The following is a 24,090-nucleotide window of genomic DNA, read 5'->3' on the forward strand; positions in this document are numbered from 1 at the left end:
ATGATACATCAAGAGTGGATTGTATAGATGTAATATTGATAAATGTAAATCAGACAAGATCACCTCTATGGATTATACTAGGAAAGACTGGAATTTATCTGTTTCGACATCTTCTGCAAAGTCTTCCTTTATTCATTAATCCATTATTTTATTGTAGTGACTGCAATAGAGAGGGCTAAGAATCAACACAATTTCTAAATATTTATACTATCTTAAATTAACTTGTGATAGTGGAAAAATTCTTTAAAATAGAAAAGTCATGTGTTACATTTCTTAGTACGTTTTCTCCATATTCCTTTCTATAGGAGGAAGATCTGATCAGGGAGCAAGTGCAAAGGCTACTGTCCTTGGCCATGTGGAAGTGTCTCTTACCAGTAAGTTGTCTTGGCAACATAGGAGCTTTATAGAGAACTGTCAAACCCAATAGTTAATATGTTTCACAAAAAATTCATAGTTGATAAATTATAAACTGATTCAACCAGTCTGATGCAACAAGTCAAAAATGAAGATATTGCATAAGAATTCATACATTTGTGTAATCCAACATAGTTTTACATTTATTTTGTCTTTTGATCCAAAGGAAAGTTATTAAAACTGTCACTTTAAACTTTATTAAACGACTGCAACCAACAAGAGACTGAAAAGATTAAAGAACTACATGTCTTTGATATTCACAGGGTAGATTAGAACAAGAACTAAAGGCCAACTCAAAGTACAAGAAGTTTTGGGGTATTATCAAGAAAAATGATGGCAAAACAGATGAAAAAACATTGGCAAGGTAAGACTGACAGTGAAGTTATTTGCTATCTTTTATTGAAATATTCAATTCTTGAATTTGTGATGCTACCTCATGTCAAGTACAGTATTAGTACATATAATAGTATTAATAGTAATGCAAGTATTTGTTTATGAAGTACTGACTAAACTTAGTACATGAAATATTAATGCAAGTATTTGTTTATGAAGTACTGAGTAAACTTAGTACATGAAATATTAATACAAGTATTTGTCTATGTAGTACTGACTAAGTTTGGAACTTTTCTTTACATCCTATTTGCAGGTTAGATTTTGAAAGACATTTTATGTCGAGGCTGATAGATAATTTCTTTTCCATTCTGAATTCCATTCCACAAACTGGTAAGTCTATTAGCTGTATGTCTGTCTGTGCATTCATTGCAAGGAATCCTCACGCCAGCCTTCATCCTTCCAGTATTACCAGGGGTCGTAGTAATGACTGTATATAGCATGTGAATCCCCAATCCACCCTTTATCCTTCTAGTATTACCAGGGATCGTGGAAATGACTATATAAGTGAATCCCCACCCCACCCTACATCCTTCCAGTATTACCACTACCAGGGGGCCATAGTAATGACAGTATATCTCAGGTGTTCAGATCCCTATATTTGTGCTTTTTTTCAAACAATGCAATTCTGTCTGAAATGTAGACTGTGTGTGCTATAAACTCCTACCCTAGCAGTACATCTAGAGGATATTAAACTTACAGCATTTATTCCTCTTTCTCCCTAGAGGGTATTTGTTTGTACACAAGTATGAACTAAGTACAAATTAGTCCTCTTTCTCCCTAGAGGGTACTTGTTTGTACACAACTAAGTACAAGTTGGCCCTCCCTAGGGGGTATTTGTTTGTACACAACTAAGTACAAGTTGGTCCTCATTCTCCCTAGGGGGTATTTGTTTGTACACAACTAAGTACAAGTTGGTCCTCATTCTCCCTAGGGGGTATTTGTTTGTACACAACTAAGTACAAGTTGGTCCTCATTCTCCCTAGGGGGTATTTGTTTGTACACAACTAAGTACAAGTTGGTCCTCATTCTCCCTAGGGGGTATTTGTTTGTACACAACTAAGTACAAGTTGGTCCTCATTCTCCCTAGGGGGTATTTGTTTGTACACAACTAAGTACAAGTTGGTCCTCATTCTCCCTAGGGGGTATTTGTTTGTACACAACTAAGTACAAGTTGGTCCTCATTCTCCCTAGGGGGTATTTGTTTGTACACAACTAAGTACAAGTTGGTCCTCATTCTCCCTAGGGGGTATTTGTTTGTACACAACTAAGTACAAGTTGGTCCTCTTTCTCCATAGGGGTATTTGTTTGTACACAAGTATGAACTAAATACAAATTAGTCCTCATTCTCCCTAGGGGGTATTTGTTTGTACACAACTAAGTACAAGTTGGTCCTCTTTCTCCCTAGGGGGTATTTGTTTGTACACAAGTATGAACTAAGTACAAATTGGTCCTCTTTCTCCCTAGAGGGTATTTGTTTGTACACAACTAAGTACAAGTTGGTCCTCTTTCTCCCTAGGGGGTATTTGTTTGTACACAAGTATGAACTAATTACAAATTGGTCCTCTTTCTCCCTAGAGGGTATTTGTTTGTACACAACTAAGTACAAGTTGGTCCTCATTCTCCCTAGGGGGTATTTGTTTGTACGCAATTAAGTACAAGTTAATCCTCTTTCTCCCTAGAAGTATTTGTTTGTACACAACTAAGTACAAGTTGGCCCTCCCTAGAGGGTATTTATTTGTACACAACTAAGTACAAGTTGCCCCTCCCTAGGGGGTATTTATTTGTACACAACTAAGTACAAGTTGCCCCTCCCTAGGGGGTATTTATTTGTACACAACTAATTATAAGTATACTTTGGGAGAAAAAGGATTAAGTAATGACAATTTGTATTCTATAAAGCCAGACATTAAAACTAAAAGGTTGATCACCAGCTCTAAAATGTTGTTTACTATTACTAATCTTTGTCATTCACAGGTGATGTCTCACAGCAAAAAGTTCACTACTGTGAGAGATTCCTTGAACTGATGATTGACATGGAAGTAAGAAAACACAAATTAAAACTCAGATACAAACGTAGACATAAAAAGTCTTCTAGAACTCACAGATCCATCAAATTTGATTTTTAAATTTTGATTGAAAGTAGGAGAAAAATGGTTTGAGGAGAAATACTCCCAGAAGTTTTATTGATATCGGTTGATTAGGATAAATAGAGATAAAGTGACGTTTTTGGAATTTAGTTTGAAGTGACTATGTAGAGATGAGATACATATTTCAGGTACTGGAAATTTGTTGAATGTTATAACTTATATACTGCCACCAAATGTGTCATTTGCTGTTTTATTGTAAACTTATACATTATAAAGTTTGTCACGTGTAGAATTTTAAGAGCGTTTAAGATTTTATGGAGAGGAAATGTAAGTCGCAACTGACATGCTTTGTATTGGTCTCTTATAGTCCTTGTTACCAGCTAGGAGATTTTTCAATGCTGTCTTGGACAATGCTCACTTGGTTGTCAAATGTCGACTTAGCAAACTGGCAAAGAGAAAAGAAGGCAAACTCTTTACACAGGTAATTATTGTATCATCTGTTGCACTCTCACTCACTTTCCTCAAAAGATAGCCACAGGGAACACTGCAAGAACTCACTCGCTTTCCTCAAAATATAGCCACAGGGAACACTGCAAGAACTCACTCGCTTTCCTCAAAATATAGCCACAGGGAACACTGCAAGCACTCACTTGCTTCCCTCAAAAGATAGCCACAGGAAACACTGCAAACACTCATGCAATGCCAGAATATGTCATGCTAACACTGACACATCATGGTGTACTGTTTTATCGGCCAGACAGTCAAAGCCTTTGATAGAAACTTGATTTTTATTTTAAAAAAACCACACACAATTATGTGTACTATTTGATTAACTGAATAACTGAATGGTTTTATTACTTGAGCTGTATGATTATCTGAACATATTAGTTTGAATTATCTCCTTGTGTGTCTACTGATAAAGTAAATCTAACACACTTCAATACTGTATACTTTTGGTTAAGACTTATGTACTGATGTTTTATCATAAATAGAATTGCAGTCAAATGGTCAATGCTTTAAGTTAGAACAAGAACTATAAACAAATCATAATTTGAAATTTTATCTTGTATTTATAGCCCACTGTAATGTAATGTAATGGAATGGAATGTAATGTGGTGCAGTATGATACAACATGTGGTGTGATGTACTTTTAGATTAGTATTTTGTAGTGTGGTTATTGTAATGTAATGGAATATAATGTTACAATAGTAAGCAACACAATACATTTTTGTTAAATGCCATGTATGAAAACAAATAAGGGGAGTGGGGAATAGTCCAAATAACAAGAAAATCAGAACATGTGAAATAAAAAAAGTAAAATGGAATAAGATATTTGCAGTCATATGTTTATTTGTGTGATAGCATGTATACATGTATGCAACTATTGTCTTCTGTTATTCACCATCAGTTGCTGGACTCCCTAAAGTTTTATGCTGGTTTTGAGATTGATGAGAGGACAGGTGAGGCCCTGACAGACCATGATATGACCAATGTCCACTATGATAGGATAACATCACTTCAGGTAAGTACAGTGTAGCCATGATATGACCAATGTCCACTATGATAGGATAACATCACTTCAGGTAAGTACAGTGTAGCCATGATATGACTAATGTCCACTATGATAGGATAACATCACTTCAGGTAAGTACAGTGTAGCCATGATATGACCAATGTCCACTATGATAGGATAACATCACTTCAGGTAAGTACAGTGTAGCCATGATATGACCAATGTCCACTATGATAGGATAACATCACTTCAGGTAAGTACAGTGTAGCCATGATATGACCAATGTCCACTATGATAGGATAACATCACTTCAGGTAAGTACAGTGTAGCCATGATATGACCAATGTCTACTATGATAGGATAACATCACTTCAGGTAAGTACAGTGTAGCCATGATATGACCAATGTCCACTATGATATGATAACATCACTTCAGGTAAGTACAGTGTAGCTATGATATGACCAATGTCCACTACGATAGGATAACATCACTTCAGGTAAGTACAGTGTAGCTATGATATGACCAATGTCCACTACGATAGGATAACATCACTTCAGGTAAGTACAGTGTAGCTATGATATGACCAATGTCCACTATGATAGGATAACATCACTTCAGGTAAGTACAGTGTAGCCATGATATGACCAATGTCCACTATGATAGGATAACATCACTTCAGGTAAGTACAGTGTAGCCATGATATGACTAATGTCCACTATGATAGGATAACATCACTTCAGGTAAGTACAGTGTAGCCATGATATGACCAATGTCCACTATGTTAGGATAACATCACTTCAGGTAAGTACAGTGTAGCCATGATATGACCAATGTCCACTATGTTAGAATAACATCACTTCAGGTAAGTACAGTGTAGCCATGATATGACCAATGTCCACTATGATAGGATAACATCACTTCAGGTAAGTACAGTGTAGCCATGATATGACCAATGTCCACTATGATAGGATAACTTCACTTCAGGTAAGTACAGTGTAGCCATGATATGACCAATGTCCACTATGATAGGATAACATCACTTCAGGTAAGTACAGTGTAGTCATGATATGACCAATGTCCACTATGATAGGATAACATCACTTCAGGTAAGTACAGTGTAGCCATGATATGACCAATGTCCACTATGTTAGGATAACATCACTTCAGGTAAGTACAGTGTAGCTATGATATGACCAATGTCCACTACGATAGGATAACATCACTTCAGGTAAGTACAGTGTAGCTATGATATGACCAATGTCCACTACGATAGGATAACATCACTTCAGGTAAGTACAGTGTAGCTATGATATGACCAATGTCCACTATGATAGGATAACATCACTTCAGGTAAGTACAGTGTAGCCATGATATGACCAATGTCCACTATGATAGGATAACATCACTTCAGGTAAGTACAGTGTAGTCATGATATGACCAATGTCCACTATGTTAGGATAACATCACTTCAGGTAAGTACAGTGTAGCCATGATATGACTAATGTCCACTATGATAGGATAACATCACTTCAGGTAAGTACAGTGTAGCCATGATATGACCAATGTCCACTACGTTAGGATAACATCACTTCAGGTAAGTACAGTGTAGCCATGATATGACTAATGTCCACTATGATAGGATAACATCACTTCAGGTAAGTACAGTGTAGCCATGATATGACCAATGTCCACTATGATAGGATAACATCACTTCAGGTAAGTACAGTGTAGCCATGATATGACCAATGTCCACTATGATAGGATAACATCACTTCAGGTAAGTACAGTGTAGCCATGATATGACCAATGTCCACTATGATAGGATAACATCACTTCAGGTAAGTACAGTGTAGTCATGATATGACCAATGTCCACTATGATAGGATAACATCACTTCAGGTAAGTACAGTGTAGCCATGATATGACCAATGTCCACTATGATAGGATAACATCACTTCAGGTAAGTACAGTGTAGCCATGATATGACCAATGTCCACTATGTTAGAATAACATCACTTCAGGTAAGTACAGTGAAAAACTGGAAATGCAACACTTCAGAATGACATGATCTGATGTGTTACCATCATTCAAACCATTTCTCGTGCATTTGATTTTTACAGAGAGGAGCTTTCAAATACTTTCCAGAACTAAAGAAGTTTTCTATGGCCAATGTTGGCAGTATCGATACAAGGAAGAAATTACAGGCTCATTTTGAACCACTAAGGTGAGTGATTGATTGAGTTAAGGAGTGAGTGAGTCAGTGAGCTAGTGAGTGAGTGAGTCAAGGAGTCAGTGAGTGAGTGAGCGAGTGAGTGAGTGAGTGAATATGTGAGTGAGGGAGGGCAGGAGGGAGGAAGGGTGGGTGGATGAATGAGTCAGTCAGTGAGTCAGTCAGGGAATAAATAAAAGAAGTGAGAGAGTGATTCAGTTGGCCCGTTATAATATACCGTAGACGTTATAATATACCCTATGTACAATGCAGGAAGTTCATATCTTGACCTCAGAACCAAACAATCTAATTATCTTGGAAATCAATTTTGGCCAAGAAGTTCCTGTTCCATCAAAATAATTACATGAATTCGCTCGGGATAGTACATTTCATATGATGTAGACGTAGAAATTCAGCATTCCACATTGCTTTGAATATCTTATAATAGTCTGTGGAATGTAAACTACAGCTTGTTGGTAGAGTTAAACTAGTATTTTATAAACTGTAGCAGCTTGTACACAGAAACCATCTTTACAAACTACAGTCATCATAGAATGTTTAGAAAATATGAAAAATACTAGGATCTATATAAGCCTAAGGACATGTATTTTGTAAATGAACTGACTGTTTAATAATACTGACAATGTTTTCATTATCAAATGACTTTCTGATATTGATATTTCTGTCTAATTTTTCAGCACAGAGAAACTGCATGAGATTGCAGCCTACCTTCACCTGGTTCCTCCTGTTGAATCTGGTGAAAATTTTGATAACGAGTTCCTGTTAGAGTTGTTAGTTTCCAGACATGAACGCAGACCCTCACAGCTTGAAGCATTGAATCAGATGCCGTTATATCCCACAGAAGAAATACTATGGGATGAAAACATAGTACCCACAGAATACTTCTCTGGGGAGGGTATGTGTAATCTCTTATAATTAGGATATAGAAACATTTGTCAGATAGACTTATAAAAAAAAGTTGGTCCTTAACAAAAGAATGATCCAGGACTCATGGTTCCACTGATAAGATAAACCAAGCTAAACCAAGACTAGGGAATTCAAACATTAGGGTTTACAGTAGATTTAGGTCTACAAAATATCGTTTGATTTGTTGATTTATGTAGGTGTGTTTGACATTATGAAAAAGGATAAAGATTTGGAGAAAAAAAGGAGAATCAGCAATTTATTACTGTTGACTATTTACTTCAGTATTTAATCTATGATCACCTTACACATATTACTTTCATTTGACATTGATCATTGTGTTCATGTACAAATTTGTTTACACAATGTTTTGGAAGATTCATACAATGTGATATTGATATTTTGTCTTACAGACTGTCTAGCTCTTCAAAAGCTGAATCTTCAGTTCCTCACCCTTCATGATTATCTGTTAAGAAACTTTAATTTATTCAGACTAGAATCAACATGTAAGTCAACATTTTACTTGTGTACACTCTTTGTTTGTATATATGTCATTCAAATGAACTGGTCTGGCAAAACATCATGGAATATGTTATCCTCTCCCCCTCCAGCAACTCCTGTCCCCATCAACCTACAAAACAACTTATATTTTGGTGACAGTGTACATGTTTTATATACAAAGTATATTGCAAATCTACTATCAGGTGATTCCACTAGGAGGTCACCTGACCAAACGGTATTACATCATTACACTGATGACGTCTGAGTGATTCGGATGAAAGCTACATAATCGCTTCAAAAACTAGATTCCAATAAGGTAACTTTACTATTACTTTGTACTATAGTGTAAGTGTTCATGTATTTAGAGTTTACAAATCTTGTATGCTTTGTGTCTTATTTACCAACTTCATATTTTCTCAGATGAAATTCGCCAAGATATCGAGGACTCTGTAAGCAGAATGAAACCATGGTAAGAAAGTAAACAATTTTGATAATATATAAAGGATGTAGATATTGGTCATTGATTATTTCATTAGCAACACAGCTGTAATTATATAATAAATGGACAAAATAATGTAAAGTTTAATGTTTACCAAAATGATTATTGAAATTTTATTTGAGATACATTTCACATCATACACTTATCCACAAAATAGTAATTTTGTTAAAATTAGACAGACCTACTTCATTTCTACTTATTTTGACTTATTTCAACATTAGTGATACATAGAATATCTGAAGAAACAGTCAGCAAAAGACATCAGAAAAAAGTCAATGTGAAAATATTACTTTAATTAAATAAAATTGGGCATAGTTTGTTATACTTTCTAATTCATGTGTGACTTCATGTTATAGGCAAGCTGAAGATGGCAACACTATATTTGGAGGCTGGGCCAGAATGGCTTTGGTAAGTAATAACATAAAGACTGTTTGTGTATCGTGAAATGGGTCGCATACCAATGACATCATTAGCATAATATAGTCTTTAAGTACATGAAATCTGTTAGAAATTACTTGTTGAGGATTTTTGCATGAATTTCCTACTACTATGCACAAGATGTAAATTTCATATGTACTCTAGTAAAAATGATAGTTCATTTTTGGATTATACTGAAACATTTATCATTGTGGGTACTCCTTATCATTCATTACTTGTTTTTACAAATGATGAGGAATGCCCCTTAAAATCTATAGGAGAAAATAAAACACAAACACACAATTCTTCAACATAGAAATGATGTGATGAATTTCTACAGTAGAATGTATTTTCAATTGGTGTGTGTACTATTGTTTAAAATGTATTCTTTATTTTTCATTCACACAGCCTATAACAGCTTTTTCAGTTGTAGAGGTAAGTTTTTCTCTAGAGCTAGAGCTAAATTGTCATTAACATAGACCTAGGGTAGGCTGCTGTTTTGTTGGTTTTTGCCTATGGTATAGTTGATCATGATTGTTTGTATAAACAGAAAAGGGCCAATATGAAGTTTAGGAAAAAATGACACTACTGACATTGAGGAGATATGCAAACTATTCAAATTAGTACAAATGAGATGTACTATAAAATTAAATTGTTTGCAAGTTTTAAAAAAAATAATCCTTTATTCAAAGTATATACTGTACCAGCAAAGCTGTTCGATAGGCTATACATCTCTCAAAATGTTATTATTTTAAGTAACTTGTAAATTTCAACACATGTTCACTTGATCCACTTCAGATTTAGAACTAAACATGTTTCAACCATTTGTCCTTCAGTGTCAAAACTAGATTTGACAGAATGATCCAAATTTAGTCATAAAATAGCTGAATGTGATGTAAAGTTTGTATTCATGGTTACATAGAGCTTTACTATCTTTTCATCAACACAGGTTGCTAAGCCAAATATTGGTGAGAATCATCCGTCTCAGGTCAGAGCTGATATTACTGTGACTTTGAACTTGAGAGAAGCTATCAAGGCTGAATGGGAAGGTGAGCAAGAACATTCATTTCATACATTGTATGTATGTCTTGCTGTACAAGTAGATAGTGTGTTCTGTAACGAATTTTGATGGTGCAGGTCTAAATGATAAAAAGTGGAGGTTTTCTTGTGAGTCACCATATAGTAATGGATAGAGGAACATCAAATGTTGGTGTCATCATAAGGCTGTAAGTCAAAGGTGGTGGGTCTAAATTGACTTACAGGGCAGGCACATTGACTGTAGACTTTATCAGGGTCAAAATACATGCATCATATTATTAAGGAGAATTTTGTTTATCGTTAGAAAAGATCTCACCTTCAATAAATGCTAGGTAAGAAACTGAAAAATTGAGAATTGTCTGAGTTTTATATTTGTATGGTTTTCATTGTAGGCATGAGAAAACATGATGTTGCTTTCCTAGTAACTGTCAGACCAACAAGGTCATATGGTACCAAATACAGTGAGAAGGAACCATTCATTCCACAGGTAGGGTTGTCCTATGTCAGAGGGTGTGAAATTGAAGGCCTTCTAGGAGAGAACGGTGAAGTCATTGAAGAAGGTGAGTGCTATAATAGAATTTGTAATGTCCAGGAACACGTCAGGAATATATTCAAAGAGGATGATTATGATTCAGATGGAGTTAATATGATCTGCCATGTGACACTGAGTATTTCATAATGAATTCACCATGTTTTACAGAAAGTATATATATATTTAGTAGTTTTTAAATATTCAAATTTCACCTCTGTACATTTCAGGTATTGAACCTAGGCCAGAGTTGAAAGGTGAAGTACGTACATATCGTGTTTGGCTTGATCCAAATCAGTATCAACAAGACATGTCTAAGACTGCCACTGGTGCTGAAGACGTCTATGAATCATTTAATATCATAATGAGAAGAAAACCTAAAGAGAATAATTTCAAGGTATTTAATTTATCTTTTGTATTTTTTTATTTCAGTGGCAGAGATTTGATTACCATGGCAACATAAAGTGTAGATATTTGTAGATAAAGAATAATCACTTTGAAATAATGAAAAATTCAACTTAGTATGGAAACAATGATGGTCAAAGTGGTTGAAGCAGGCCTAGTTACCTGATTTCTGATTTTACTTGAAATTCTGCCTTCAGTACATTACATATCAAGAGCATAGGCTGAATGGATAAATGAATCTGTTTTTAATGATAATCAGATTTATGAAGTCTATTCATACGGAATCTGTGCATACAGTTTGATATTTACGATGATGTAGGTCTACTAAAAACTACCTTGATATCTACACAGGCTGTTCTTGAAACCATTCGTGATTTGATGAATACAGAATGTGTTGTACCTGACTGGTTGCATGATATTATACTGGGATATGGTGACCCAGGGGCAGCACACTATACCAAGTAAGTAGATATGTAACATTTTAATGCAGGGCAGCCGTAGCACACTATACAGTAAGTACATACATGACAATGTATTCAAGAACAACACACTGTACAAAATAACTACAAACATGATATTTAACCAGGAATAGCTCACTATACAAAGTAAATACAAGCATAACATTATACTCAAGAACAGCACATTATACAAAATAAGTACATATGATATGTGATAATGTAGTTATTTGTACTTATACAAACAATGTACAAACATGGCATTGTACCAAGATTTGATTCAGTGATGATAACAGATTTAATTATGATTTTTTCATGTGACTCATCAACAGAATGGATACATCAGTTTTGACATTAGACTTTGTGGATACCTTCCTTGATATCAATCACCTGAAAGCTAGTTTTCCTGACCATGAAATCAAGGTGACAACAGACAACCCAGCACTACAGAAACCACCATTCAAGTGAGTATGGATTGTCATTTTAGGTGTATTGTGTTTTCAGATGATTTCATGCTTTGTACCTTTGGAAAAATCACATATAAAGAGTACTTTAACTTGGATTTTATATTCATGGAAAAGGGCCATAATTTTAAACACATTCCAAGCGAAGATGAAATGTTGGCAAAGTCTTTGGTCCACAAGCCAAGGACAGTTTCTTATGGAGTAATTCATTCTATTGAGTATTAAATGCAATGTAGTCTTAAGATTTTTGGCATGATATAGATATATTAATGACAGGACAACATAGATAGTATATCGTATTCATAAGCGTATCGTCTAAAGAAAGACAGTTTTTGGTTTGTGGATCAAAGTGATAAAAAGTTGGTCATCTCATGAATCACTACATAGTAAGAGATAGGGGACACCAAATACTAGATGGTACACTGATCATATTTAAAGCATAGTGTAAGTGTGGAGTTGTAAATCTAAGGCTGTCTTTATCACTTATAGATGCAATCACAGACAATGAAGGGGTCAACATCTATCATGATAAAATATAAATGGATTAATGTAATCAAAAACTTCTGATGTTTTGGAAAGTCTGAAATGTAGATAACCACTAGTAGACTGCCCTCTAGTGACCAATGATGACTATCTGTATTAGATGATTCACATCCCGAAGAAGGCTTTTTTTAGCAGTTAATCTCTTGTACCAATACATGTATGAATTAACTGTCACTGTAATTGATAACCATTAACCTCTAATACCAATTAATTTGCCACAGAGTGATCTTCCCTGCTAAGACATCTGGCACCAAGAGGAAACATGGCGAGGATGCAGAGTCTGAAGATAAAGGCAAGATACAGCTGACAGTTGAACCATATGTTATCCCAAATAGAGGACCATATCCATTCAACCAACCTAAAAAGTAAGTACAGCATTACAGTTTTGTAAGTTAAATGAAACAAGAAGCTTTATCACTGTTAAGCTATATAATCACTTTTGTAGAAATCTGTAACCTATAGAACAATGTTATTTTAAATATTAATTTTTATAACATGTCTTTTCAATCAGCATTATAAACTGTATTGGTTTTATTACCATGTGTGTTTTTACTATTAGTCATTTTTAGCCATTTTGTCACTATTTAACCAGCGTGTTGTTTATGTTGTAAATTATTTTTTAAAGACATTTTTTGTTTTTGTTTTTAATTTTGACCTTTTGTATACTTTATGTGAAGTTGAATATTACAGAATAGAAACCTTCTAAGGTGCTTTAGAAAATGAATAAACTTTAAATTTTTGAATGATTCTTAAACAGAATTTAAGTTTTACTTGATATTTTCTTGTTATTTTCAGGAATACAATACCTTTCACATCTACCCAAATAGAAGCCATCAGAGCCGGTATGCAGCCAGGGTTGACAATGGTAGGTAGAGTAAAAGATGAACTTTGTGAATCAAAAGAACACTGTTGATGCAAAGTTCATCATACACTTTTTGTCAAACGTTTCCTACATTCAAATATATTAAGGTTTATTTTAAAAGTAAACTTTATTAATTAAATTAATCAAAATAAGATTTGGAAATTGAAATATGGTCACTACTTGTATAGCACCCAAGTGTCCTAGTCTTAAAACAGTAGGAAACCAGGGTACCCGGGGGGAAAACCCGAGTTGTTTTGTAGGGTCAAACCGAGTTTCACCCTTCTTTACCTGCAAGTCTGAGAAATTTTTACTCATTCCCAGCCAACTCTGGGCGGGTTCAAACCCAAACTGCAGTGGTAAGAGGCACACAAGCTATCTGATTGGCTACCGACAACAACATGGTGCCCTATCTGTATGATGATTGTTTTACCCATACTAGCATACAAGAATCACCATTCAATAATTAGGAATGGCTGCTACAATAAATACTGTGTATTCTATATTGAAACTGTTCATCTCTGTTCTCAAATTCAGGTTGTTGGACCACCTGGTACTGGTAAAACTGACGTAGCTGTACAGATCATCTCAAACATCTACCATAATTTCCCAGAACAGAGAACTCTAATTGTGACTCATTCTAACCAGGTAAGATTTCCAGCGGAACACCTAGAACTTTTGATGAAACTGTTTTAACTGTATATCAATCAAATTAGGTAATAATCGCATAGAATTACAGAGGAAAAATATTGACCTTTGCCTTACCAATATTAGGTGAGAAATTTAGATGATAAAGTTTGACTCATAATCAATTCAAATAAGATACAAATACAATTCAGTCCAAGAATAATGCCCTTTAACCTGCTCAAAATAGGTAAGATGCCCTTTAACCTGCTCAAAGTAGGTTAAATTCCCTTTAACCTGCTCAAAGTACGTACGATGCCCTTTAACCTACTCAAAGTACGTAAGATGCCCTTTAACCTGCTCAAAGTATGTAAGATGCCCTTTAACCTGCTCAAAGTAGATAAGATCTTTTTTCTCAAACATTGTGTTGATCATCATCAGTCAAGTATTATGTCAAATATTGAACTTTATGTATATGATAGAAAATGACATTTTAATGACATTTTAATGACATACTCTTGCAGGCACTGAATCAGTTGTTTGAGAAAATCATGGCATTGGATATTGATGAAAGACATTTACTACGTCTTGGACATGGTGAAGAATCTCTGGAGACAGAAAAAGACTTCTCCAGGTACAGTTCCTTACCTTCCATCTTTGAATGGATATGTGCAAATATAAACAAATGATATTGACATTTACAATGTACTATTGTGTGTATTTTTTACTAGCTATAGTGTACATCTCAAGGTTATTATAGGAAGTGTGCTTAACCATAGCTTAATATGCTATTGGGTGCCTTGCTAAAGTTGTTCACAAACTTCACACTACCATGCATTCACCTTCCTCCACAAGGCATATGCCATGTTATCATAGACAGGCTATTCTCAACACAGTTGAAGTTACAAGTTTATCTATCAACAAGTTGAACATTTGTTTTGCTAAGAAGTCAGATTTGTCAGACTCAAAAAGAGGACTTGGAACCTAAGGGAGTAATTTGTACGTATTTCACAAGGGGTAAATACCAAATGTTACTACTGCAGGGAAGCTATTAGTTCCCAAATACCCATTGCCATACAGCAGAACTGATCTAGCAAGACAGTGGCTGTTACTTTGTGATTCTAGGAATTACAGACTGCTCAATATCAAGTCACTCAATGAACAGTTTGTTGAATATCAGATTTGAAAGAGTGAAATTAAAGTGGGATTAGTGTGAAAACATATGTTAAAATGATTCTATGTATATCTGACCTGAGATTCGACATGATTTTGACTGTTTCAGGTATGGTAGAGTTAACTTTGTGTTGGGCAGAAGATTAGAACTACTGAAAGAGGTTGCCAGGTTACAAGAAAGTTTAGGAGTACATGGTGATGTGTCCTACACATGTGAAACAGCTGGTCACTTCTTTTTATATCAGGTAAGAACTCTTTTAGACTAAATAACTGTTACATTATGTTTTTCAGCTTAAATTGGCCTAAGAGGAGTAGGCCAGTGTGTGATGGTGCAATGACATGGCATATCTTACAGACTAGAAATCACTGAATGGCTACAATTTTCTCAATTAATGGGAAGCTTATATCACCAGTCTAAAATTCAACAAGTTTAAAGGATTTTCATTTAAGGTTTTGTTTATTAATCACAATAATTCTTAAAGTTACTATATTAAAAATAACGTGTTGATTAAATAGGGATATGTGTTCTAATATTCTTATTATGTATTGTAGGTTTTATCCCGATGGGAGAAATACTTGAGTAAAGTTAAAGGCAAAACTGATGTTACACCAATCAAAGAAGAGTTTCCATTTGAACAGTTTTTTGCCAATGCACCACAGGTAAGGCTGTAATTGATGTAAAAGAGGAACCTCAGTCCTAGAATTGATACCCTGTAAATGTATGCATGTACCGGTATATATATACCAATAGGTTTGTGTAAATGTATACATGTATAGACATATTTATTGGAATTTTATGCCTGGTATGAGGCTGAAGGGGACTGAGTTCTGGTTTTAACTGCTTGGCAGCATTTAGCACTAACATTGGCAGGCATCAATATGTCTTAACCAGTTGTAATATACAGTGACATCATACAGCATGTGTTGCATAGTTACTGATAAATGACTTTAAGCCAAATATTTTGAATGTAGACTGAATACTAGATTCACATTAACTTGTGGTCTTGTTTTGTTTTCAGCCGATATTTCATGGAAGAACGTATGATGAAGACATGGAAATTGCAGAAGGCTGCTTCAGACATATCAAGAAAATATTCACAGAGTTAGAGGTACCCCAGTTTTATATGTACCCCATAGTACCGGGGGTAGAAATTGTATTGGGTCTCATGAAGGAAGTGTCTTGGTCAATTTGACTTGCTTAAGGACTTTGAAGTACACATTTAGCAGCTCAGAATTACAATCAATATTATATCAGAGAATGTCTTTTAGATTAATTTCATCAGGATAAATTCATCTGAAAGTAAGGCTTGACCTGTAATATGCCTAACAGGTTGAAGAAGTTAATATTAATGTCATTCTTTTTAAAAAATGAAAACAGTTGTGAAATAATGAAGTAAATTTTGGCACTGTATGATATTGAAGAACTTTTACTTGATATTATTTGACATGGAATGTGAAATGACACTTACTCACCTCTTTATTGTGTTCAGGAATTCCGTGCCTTTGAGTTATTACGTAGTGGAGCTGACAGATCCAAGTATTTATTGATTAAAGAAGCCAAGATCATTGCCATGACCTGTACTCATGCTGCTTTAAAACGAAGAGATCTTGTAGAAGTTGGTTTCAAGGTAAACTTTAGAACTAACATTTTAGAGTTTCATTCTTATTGTAATCCTTCCCCACCGCTCACACCTCTTTCTCCTACTTCCCCAACCTCTTCCCCTACACCCTCAGGCACACCTTCCCCTACCCCCTCACACCACTTTCCCCTACCTCCGCACCTCTTCCCCTACACCCTCAGAAATGCCTTTCCCTAGTACCCCTCACACCTCTACCATACCTCCCAACACCTCTTCCCCACCCCTTCACACACTACTTTTTCCCCACCACTTTCCCCTATCTCCATGTCTTTCTTCCTACCTCCCCCAAGTCTATGCTGTGACTTATAATCAGTGACCATTGTAATTGGACCATGTTTTATATATGACCTGATGTGTGATTGAAACTGTGTTTAAAACATAATGGTATTATGTTCCTTCAAAATATAAATTTCTAGTTTATTTTATCATAGAACTGCAGAAACTCAGATGAATAAAATAAAGTAATATTGATAGAAGTGTCAATGACAAGTACAGTAAAGAGAATTTACTGGTTTAAAGTCACGATCAAAAACTGACTTCATTGTCACACATACTGACATGAAACTTCCAGTATTCTTTGTCTGTTGACATGTACGTAACTCACTGTGTAAACTCCTAACTCACTGTGTAAACTCCTGTATATAATCATTGATCTATGCTATTTCATACACTTTTTGCAGTATGACAACATTTTAATGGAGGAGTCAGCCCAAATCCTGGAAATAGAAACATTTATTCCTCTCTTACTTCAGGTAAGACCTTAAAACACTCTTGACAGATTTCATTGTTGTCAAGTAAAATGGTAGATACCGGTATAAACTTCACTCAAATACTGAACTAAAAAGAGAGAGAATAACCATCCTGGAACGCTCTCTACCTGTTGAAAATGTATAAAAGATTTTTCCATCATCAGTTTTTGTCAGGAATGTTCATTGTCGACATTGTGCAGTGCTTTGATCATATTGTTGAAAGTAACTTTATAGTAGAGTTATTATGGGCAAAATGTATATTGTGTCTGAAATTTTTAGAAATGGCTTTAATATCAAAACTTTCGGTTTAGAAATCTAGAGACTTTTGTTTCTGACAATATAGCATACTGTGTACATCAGAGCAAACTACAAATAAGGTTTATTATCATATATGTTTATATTTGAATCAATCAACAATCAATCAGTCAGTCATGTTTAATGAAATAAACTAAATATTAATCATAAAACGGTATATAAAATGTATTTTGAAATAAAATTTCAAATGGAAAATCGCTGTATTTGAACCATAAAGAGTCAGTGTAAAACACAAATGCTGTAAGATATTGATTTAGACTATCTTACTTTCAGAATCCAGAGGATGGATTCAGTCGATTAAAACGCTGGATAATGATAGGAGATCACCACCAGTTACCTCCTGTTATTAAGAATATGGCCTTCCAGAAATTCTCCAACATGGAGCAGTCTTTGTTTACACGTCTTGTCAGACTAGGGGTACCCACTGTTGATCTAGATGCACAGGGACGTGCTAGAGCTAGGTGAGTGACTAAGATATCCTGTGAACCTTCCCTATATTTGCAGGGGAGGATGTCATAGGAAATTAACAAATTGCAATGTAACATGTGTGTGACTTAAATGATTGTCAACTACATAATGACATTTGTCCATAGCCATAATGACATTATGATAGTAGAAGTTTAACATAAAATACTGACCAATTTTAAGTTACTCTATGCTATGATTGAGATAAAATGACGTGACATTCACAGACTCAAGTAGAATAGAGGGATCTGGCCCGCTATTGATAAAAATAAGCCACATAGAAAGGAAAAGAGAAGACAAAATTGTGTTTCATTTTGTTCTTATTCATTTTTCACAGAGTAACATTTCATGCATTGTTTCAGGTAACACACTAATTTCTATTGTATATCACTTTAATATAAATAAATAATGTATTGCTTGTATTCTATTCACCTCCAGTATCTGTAACTTGTACAATTGGAGATACAATAAACTTGGAAACCTGCCTCACGTCATGCTGTGGCCAGAATTCCGCATGGGAAATCCTGGATTTCAGTTCGATTTCCAGTTGATCAATGTAGAGGATTTCAATGGAATTGGAGAATCCGAACCAAATCCATACTTTTTCCAGGTAAGTTGACTATAAACCACAAACAATGTTCTCACCTGAACTTTAGGATCCAGCTATGGTAGAGTAACAACTACCGTAGAAGTACTCTCATTGAAGACAGGCTTATTGGTAAGACATGAATTCCATTGATACTGTTGTCTTGGTAACCATACCTCTCTATGCATACTCAATTGTCATAGGCTGGTTACTTCAGCATACACAAACAAGCTAAGTATTGAGATTTTTGTTTAGGAAAGTCTATTGTGAGGAGAATGTTTTGTCCTAAGTATTGTAAGATGAATTGTTCACCGTTGAGATGTAATGATTCTTATTTGACCTGGATAAGATTCATAAGTGTGTTATGGGAATGTTGTTGTACGATGACTAAGCCAAAGATTCTTCAGTTATAGCATGAAAGTATGTGGGTTATACTTCCATGGTTATAGTCTATGAAATGTTTAATGAAAACATTGCTTCTAAGTGATGTTGTCCTTATGGAAAAAACATAACACAGATCTGAATACTGCTATCCAAGAAAACATTGAGAGTAAATTCATCATAGATTGACATTTTACTGCTAATACAATCTTCATACACTTTGATTGTTTGTGAACAGTAACTTTCCACGAGATGTTTATGCAGTACATGTCCAGATAAAGACAAGCAAAGTCAACTATTTACAGTAATATTGAAAGTTTCTAAGTATGTATATAAGTTGATCTTTATGTAAATATTTGAAACCAAAATAATTTTACATTTGGCTTTCTATAAATTGTTGGTTGTGCCTTCTTTTTTAAACAGAATTTAGCAGAGGCAGAGTATGTTGTGGCATTGTTCATGTACATGAGACTACTAGGTTACCCTGCAGACAAGATTAGTATATTGACTACCTACAATGGACAGAAACATTTGATAAGAGATGTTATCAATCAGAGATGTGGAGATAATCCAATGATTGGTAGACCAAGTAAGGTAAGTAACAATGTAATGCTGTGTGATGGTTGGTTGATTGATTACTCTTTTGCCATCCATCCATATTGGTTCTCTGTTTACCTGTGCTGATGAAAATGTTCCACTTTGAAGGTAGAATGTGCCTCATGGATCAATTTTCCTAAAAATCTAAATTCTTCTAATGTCTCCAAATTTTCCATATCAAAGCTTTTTCCTGATGCTTTTTCCTGATATTATAAACAGAAATTTATGAGTTCACTGTCTTGTTTTGAAGAAATATCAATCTTAAAGTACATTTAATATGTCAAAACACAGTATTTGGTGGCCATTTTGGATTCAAAAATAGGTTGCTTTTTATATCATTTTGATGTCTATTTAAACAATTTGCATGGTGACTCATGATTTACTTCCTGATTTTCACTGAAAATTTGTTTGACTTTCCTTGAACAAAGTAACAGCAAAAAGTGTATGTTTATACTGTGTTAAGTTACAGCTTTCATGCCACTGTGTTTGAGGAGGATTTTTTCTGATTACAACTTGACATGTTTATATATGATCAAATCAATAATTTGGTGTGAATCCTGAATAATGCAATTGGATGCAAAATAATTTTACTTCATTAGTTATTTTCTCATCAATTTCTTAACTTAAAGGTTACTACAGTAGATCGTTTCCAGGGGCAACAAAATGACTACATATTATTGTCCTTGGTGAGGACAAGAGCTGTTGGCCATCTAAGGTGAGTTATACAAACATGTAATCAAGACAGTTGTACACACAGTAGTTGCCAAACCTTTTTACAACAACTAAACTTGGTAAACTAAAGATTGATATTACTTGAATTTTTTTGTGTGGTTATTGTCAAGATATGTCAATAATATCAAATCTAGCCATTCCTTCCTAGTTTGACACTTTCCTGTATTTCTTAACAAGATTTGTAGAATATTTACAACCAGCGACATGCAAACATTTACAAGCGGCACTTGTTACAAAAAGGGCAAGTAAATAAATGAATTGTAACACTTTGCACAGCATGTTGGAATTACAGAGACCTGTATTACGTTTCATGGTTTGATAAGAACAGTTTTACGGCCTCTTTAGGTGTACATGAAATGCAGAGCAATTTGAAATTTGTCTGTTACGGTGAACTGGTCATAAAACTGTTCTGATCAAATGATGAATGTAATACAAGTCTTAGTCTGTAGTTCCAACATGCTGTGCAAAGTGCTATTAATTCAATTCATTTGATTACTTTCCCTGCTTGTAACAGGTTCTGCTTGTAAATGCTTGCCTGTCACTGGTTGTAACAGGTTCTGCTTGTAAATGCTTGCCTGTCACTGGTTGTAATGAGTTCCACTTGTAAATGCTTGCCTGTCACTGGTTGTAACAGGTTCTGCTGTAAATACTTGCCTGTCACTGCTTGTATTTAATCCAATAGTACATCAACCTCTGTTCTGAATGTAGAGTGAATATAAGAGAAACAGTCAAACCGACTACAATAAACCTGTTTGTAACTATATTTCCTAAATGTGAATAACCAAATACTTTCTATCTTGACAACAGAGATGTGAGGAGATTGGTTGTTGCTATGTCAAGAGCCAGACTTGGTCTCTATGCAGTAGCCAGAGTTTCACTCTTCCAGAATTGTTATGAACTTTCACCAGCTTTCAATCAGGTATTGCAATATAAGTTCTCAAATTTTTGAATAAGGGAAATCTTTTCTGCTGTTCATACACTGGTTTATTAATTTTTAACCCTTTAGCAGCCATTGTCAGTAACAGTGATTTTATTTTAAAAATTGACTAACAATAACCATCATGTCAAACATGGTAATTATGACACATTTTGAAAAAAAAAAAATAACTGTGTTTTTAAACAAATGAAACAGGAAGTTCATGGATTTCTGTCGTAAATTTTTACAACATAATTTTGGACACATGGATTTTAAGCTTTGACACAATTATTATGCAAAACACATATGACCTCACTTCACATCTTGGAATTGATGGTATAATTATCATAAGATTAATTATTTTGAGACAAGAAAATGATGACTATGAAATAATACCATTATATCTCCTGACTTTCCAGTTAATGCAGAGACCATTACAGTTGCATTTAATACCTAGCGAATCATATCCACCTACAAGAAAGGTAAGTTTGATTATCATAAGCCATTCTGTATGTTGTCAATATATAGGTTTATGTGTGAAAATGATATGTAATTCTGAGTGTTATAATAATCCCCTTGTCTGAATTGTTGCTCCTTTAAAATGGAATATCCCATGTCTGAATTGCCTCCTCCTTGAAAATGGAATATCCCATGTCTGAATTGCTCTTCTTTGAAATATGGAATATGGATATTTGGAGAAGCAATATTATTTGTACTGTGTAATTAGTTAGAATATCAATGTCAATATCAATTGCAATACTCTATCCTCATAATATAGTTTCAAGTATGTTTATGCACTGGAAATTCCAATACATGATATATATATATACATGACTCTGATAATTGAGGCTTTGGTTTACTAAGATAGACTACATAAGCTACATAAAACTGTTGTTGTTCAATGTGGTAGGTGACACAAGTGGTTGATGGTGGTTCCTCTGTTGTGTGATGCTAATCACCCTGTTGATCAAGATAGTGTAAACATTGGAAGTCCCAAAACAGTACACTGCATGTTTATGGAACTAGCTTTCAGAGAGCCCCATCCTACTGAGACTATAATTAAACCAACATCCATTCAATAGCTTATCACTATCGTCTCAACTTGTTGTGACATGATACTTTTAGTTTGTGTCTATCTTTGAAAACAGAAAACTCAGTTACCAGAGTACTAACGTTTTAACAATTCAAAATGTCAATATATTTTTCTCTGACAGGTAACTGATCCTGTAAGGTCACCACCCTTGGTTGTACAAAACATGCCTCACATGGCACAGTTTGTCTATAACCTCTACAAAGACAAAATGCGTATGATGTCTGGCAGACGTATGGTAAGTTGTCGTCAGACAATATATAACCAAGTTGCCTTGTTTTGTGTTTAAGAAAATGAAAGGACTTGAAGCAACCATATATTTTCTCAGTGAATCTTTGCTGGATGGATTAATTTTGTTGTAGTAAAGCTGTTTGACTATTAAGGTTGATGATTGTACAAAGATCATAGGCACTCATGATCAGAATTTTAGAAAAAAAAGTGTCTAGAAAAGGTTGGATTACTGCCTTGATGCTTTTAGTTTGTAGAGTTCAGAAAGTATATTTGTACATTATTGTCAGTTGGGCAAGAGAGAGGAGAAAATTATCTTTATACATCTACTCTGTTTAGTAATAAAAATATACATGCACTTTATTTTCACTGCCATATTATGATGACTTTATTATGAAAAAAGGAAATAAATAAAATGAAATGATCTCTTAAAGCTATGTTTATTCAAATGGATCTGTATCTGACAGTGTATGTGCCATTCTTCATTGCAGGATTCAATGCCATCACTACGACCTCCAGCCATGGAAAGGAGATCCAGAGATGGGACCACAGATGGAAAGTAGGAATCAACCAGGATTCAATGCCATCTCTACGACCTCCAGCCATGGAAAGGAGATCCAGAAATGGGACCACAGATGGAAAGTAGGAATCAACCAGGAATAAATGCCATCTCTACGACCACCAGCCATGGAAAGGAGATCCAGAGATGGGACCACAGATGGAAAGTAGGAATCAACCAGGAATAAATGCCATCTCTACGACCACCAGCCATGGAAAGGAGATCCAGAGAGGGAACCACAGATGGAAAGTAGGAATCAACCAGGAATAAATGCCATCTCTACGACCACCAGCTATGGAAAGGAGATCCAGAAATGGGACCACAGAGGGAAAATAAAAAGCAACTAGAAAAAGTTATTTCTCTCAACAACAATTGTGGAAGGTTGAGTGGCAGATGATATGTTTTCTGTTACCAATTCATCTTTTTCTCCTTCTTGAAATTCTTTGGACACATATACTTTTGACAAGACTTTGAAAGCATTCATATTATTGTAATGTAAACATATTTGCCAGGAGTTTCTTTTGAAAAGGTGTTATTGTACTGTGAATGAATATAAAGTTTTATAGAGATATTTTTGTAAACCTAGATGAAAAGAGAGTTGAATTTCAGAGTATGAATTCCTTATCGATCAGTACAATAAACGAGACAGTTTTAGTATTGGGGTTGTGAAATTTTTACAACATTAGCATATAGTCAAGAAATTCAATGTGAAGAGAAATGTTCTGTGTGCTGTAAATGCATCTAGCTTTTCCTGTCAATAAACTTATACAACTTTCATTTTGAA

General features: G+C 34.7%; 1 protein-coding gene across 1 annotated transcript in view; it reads left to right on the forward strand.

Moving 5' to 3' along the window:
• Window positions 1-24,058, forward strand: part of LOC144446990 (RNA helicase aquarius-like) — a 28,104-nt gene extending 4,046 nt beyond the window's left edge. The window contains exons 8-41 of the mRNA XM_078136871.1: window positions 306-374; window positions 678-778; window positions 1,061-1,137; window positions 2,782-2,846; window positions 3,262-3,375; window positions 4,303-4,416; window positions 6,529-6,632; window positions 7,316-7,533; window positions 7,955-8,047; window positions 8,463-8,511; window positions 8,898-8,949; window positions 9,367-9,393; window positions 9,908-10,007; window positions 10,389-10,556; window positions 10,756-10,922; window positions 11,282-11,391; window positions 11,718-11,849; window positions 12,614-12,757; window positions 13,188-13,257; window positions 13,789-13,899; window positions 14,400-14,509; window positions 15,158-15,293; window positions 15,601-15,708; window positions 16,068-16,157; window positions 16,539-16,676; window positions 17,369-17,440; window positions 18,026-18,213; window positions 18,656-18,827; window positions 19,608-19,778; window positions 20,411-20,496; window positions 21,321-21,432; window positions 21,849-21,911; window positions 22,644-22,757; window positions 23,239-24,058. Coding sequence (XP_077992997.1) covers window positions 306-374; window positions 678-778; window positions 1,061-1,137; window positions 2,782-2,846; window positions 3,262-3,375; window positions 4,303-4,416; window positions 6,529-6,632; window positions 7,316-7,533; window positions 7,955-8,047; window positions 8,463-8,511; window positions 8,898-8,949; window positions 9,367-9,393; window positions 9,908-10,007; window positions 10,389-10,556; window positions 10,756-10,922; window positions 11,282-11,391; window positions 11,718-11,849; window positions 12,614-12,757; window positions 13,188-13,257; window positions 13,789-13,899; window positions 14,400-14,509; window positions 15,158-15,293; window positions 15,601-15,708; window positions 16,068-16,157; window positions 16,539-16,676; window positions 17,369-17,440; window positions 18,026-18,213; window positions 18,656-18,827; window positions 19,608-19,778; window positions 20,411-20,496; window positions 21,321-21,432; window positions 21,849-21,911; window positions 22,644-22,757; window positions 23,239-23,310 — 3,717 coding nt within the window. The 3' untranslated portion in view covers window positions 23,311-24,058. The remainder of the gene's footprint in view (window positions 1-305; window positions 375-677; window positions 779-1,060; window positions 1,138-2,781; window positions 2,847-3,261; window positions 3,376-4,302; window positions 4,417-6,528; window positions 6,633-7,315; window positions 7,534-7,954; window positions 8,048-8,462; window positions 8,512-8,897; window positions 8,950-9,366; window positions 9,394-9,907; window positions 10,008-10,388; window positions 10,557-10,755; window positions 10,923-11,281; window positions 11,392-11,717; window positions 11,850-12,613; window positions 12,758-13,187; window positions 13,258-13,788; window positions 13,900-14,399; window positions 14,510-15,157; window positions 15,294-15,600; window positions 15,709-16,067; window positions 16,158-16,538; window positions 16,677-17,368; window positions 17,441-18,025; window positions 18,214-18,655; window positions 18,828-19,607; window positions 19,779-20,410; window positions 20,497-21,320; window positions 21,433-21,848; window positions 21,912-22,643; window positions 22,758-23,238) is intronic.
• The last annotated feature ends 32 nt before the right edge of the window (window positions 24,059-24,090 follow it).

This window comes from Glandiceps talaboti, chromosome 2, assembly GCF_964340395.1.
Source record: "Glandiceps talaboti chromosome 2, keGlaTala1.1, whole genome shotgun sequence".
NCBI lineage: Eukaryota > Metazoa > Hemichordata > Enteropneusta > Spengelidae > Glandiceps > Glandiceps talaboti.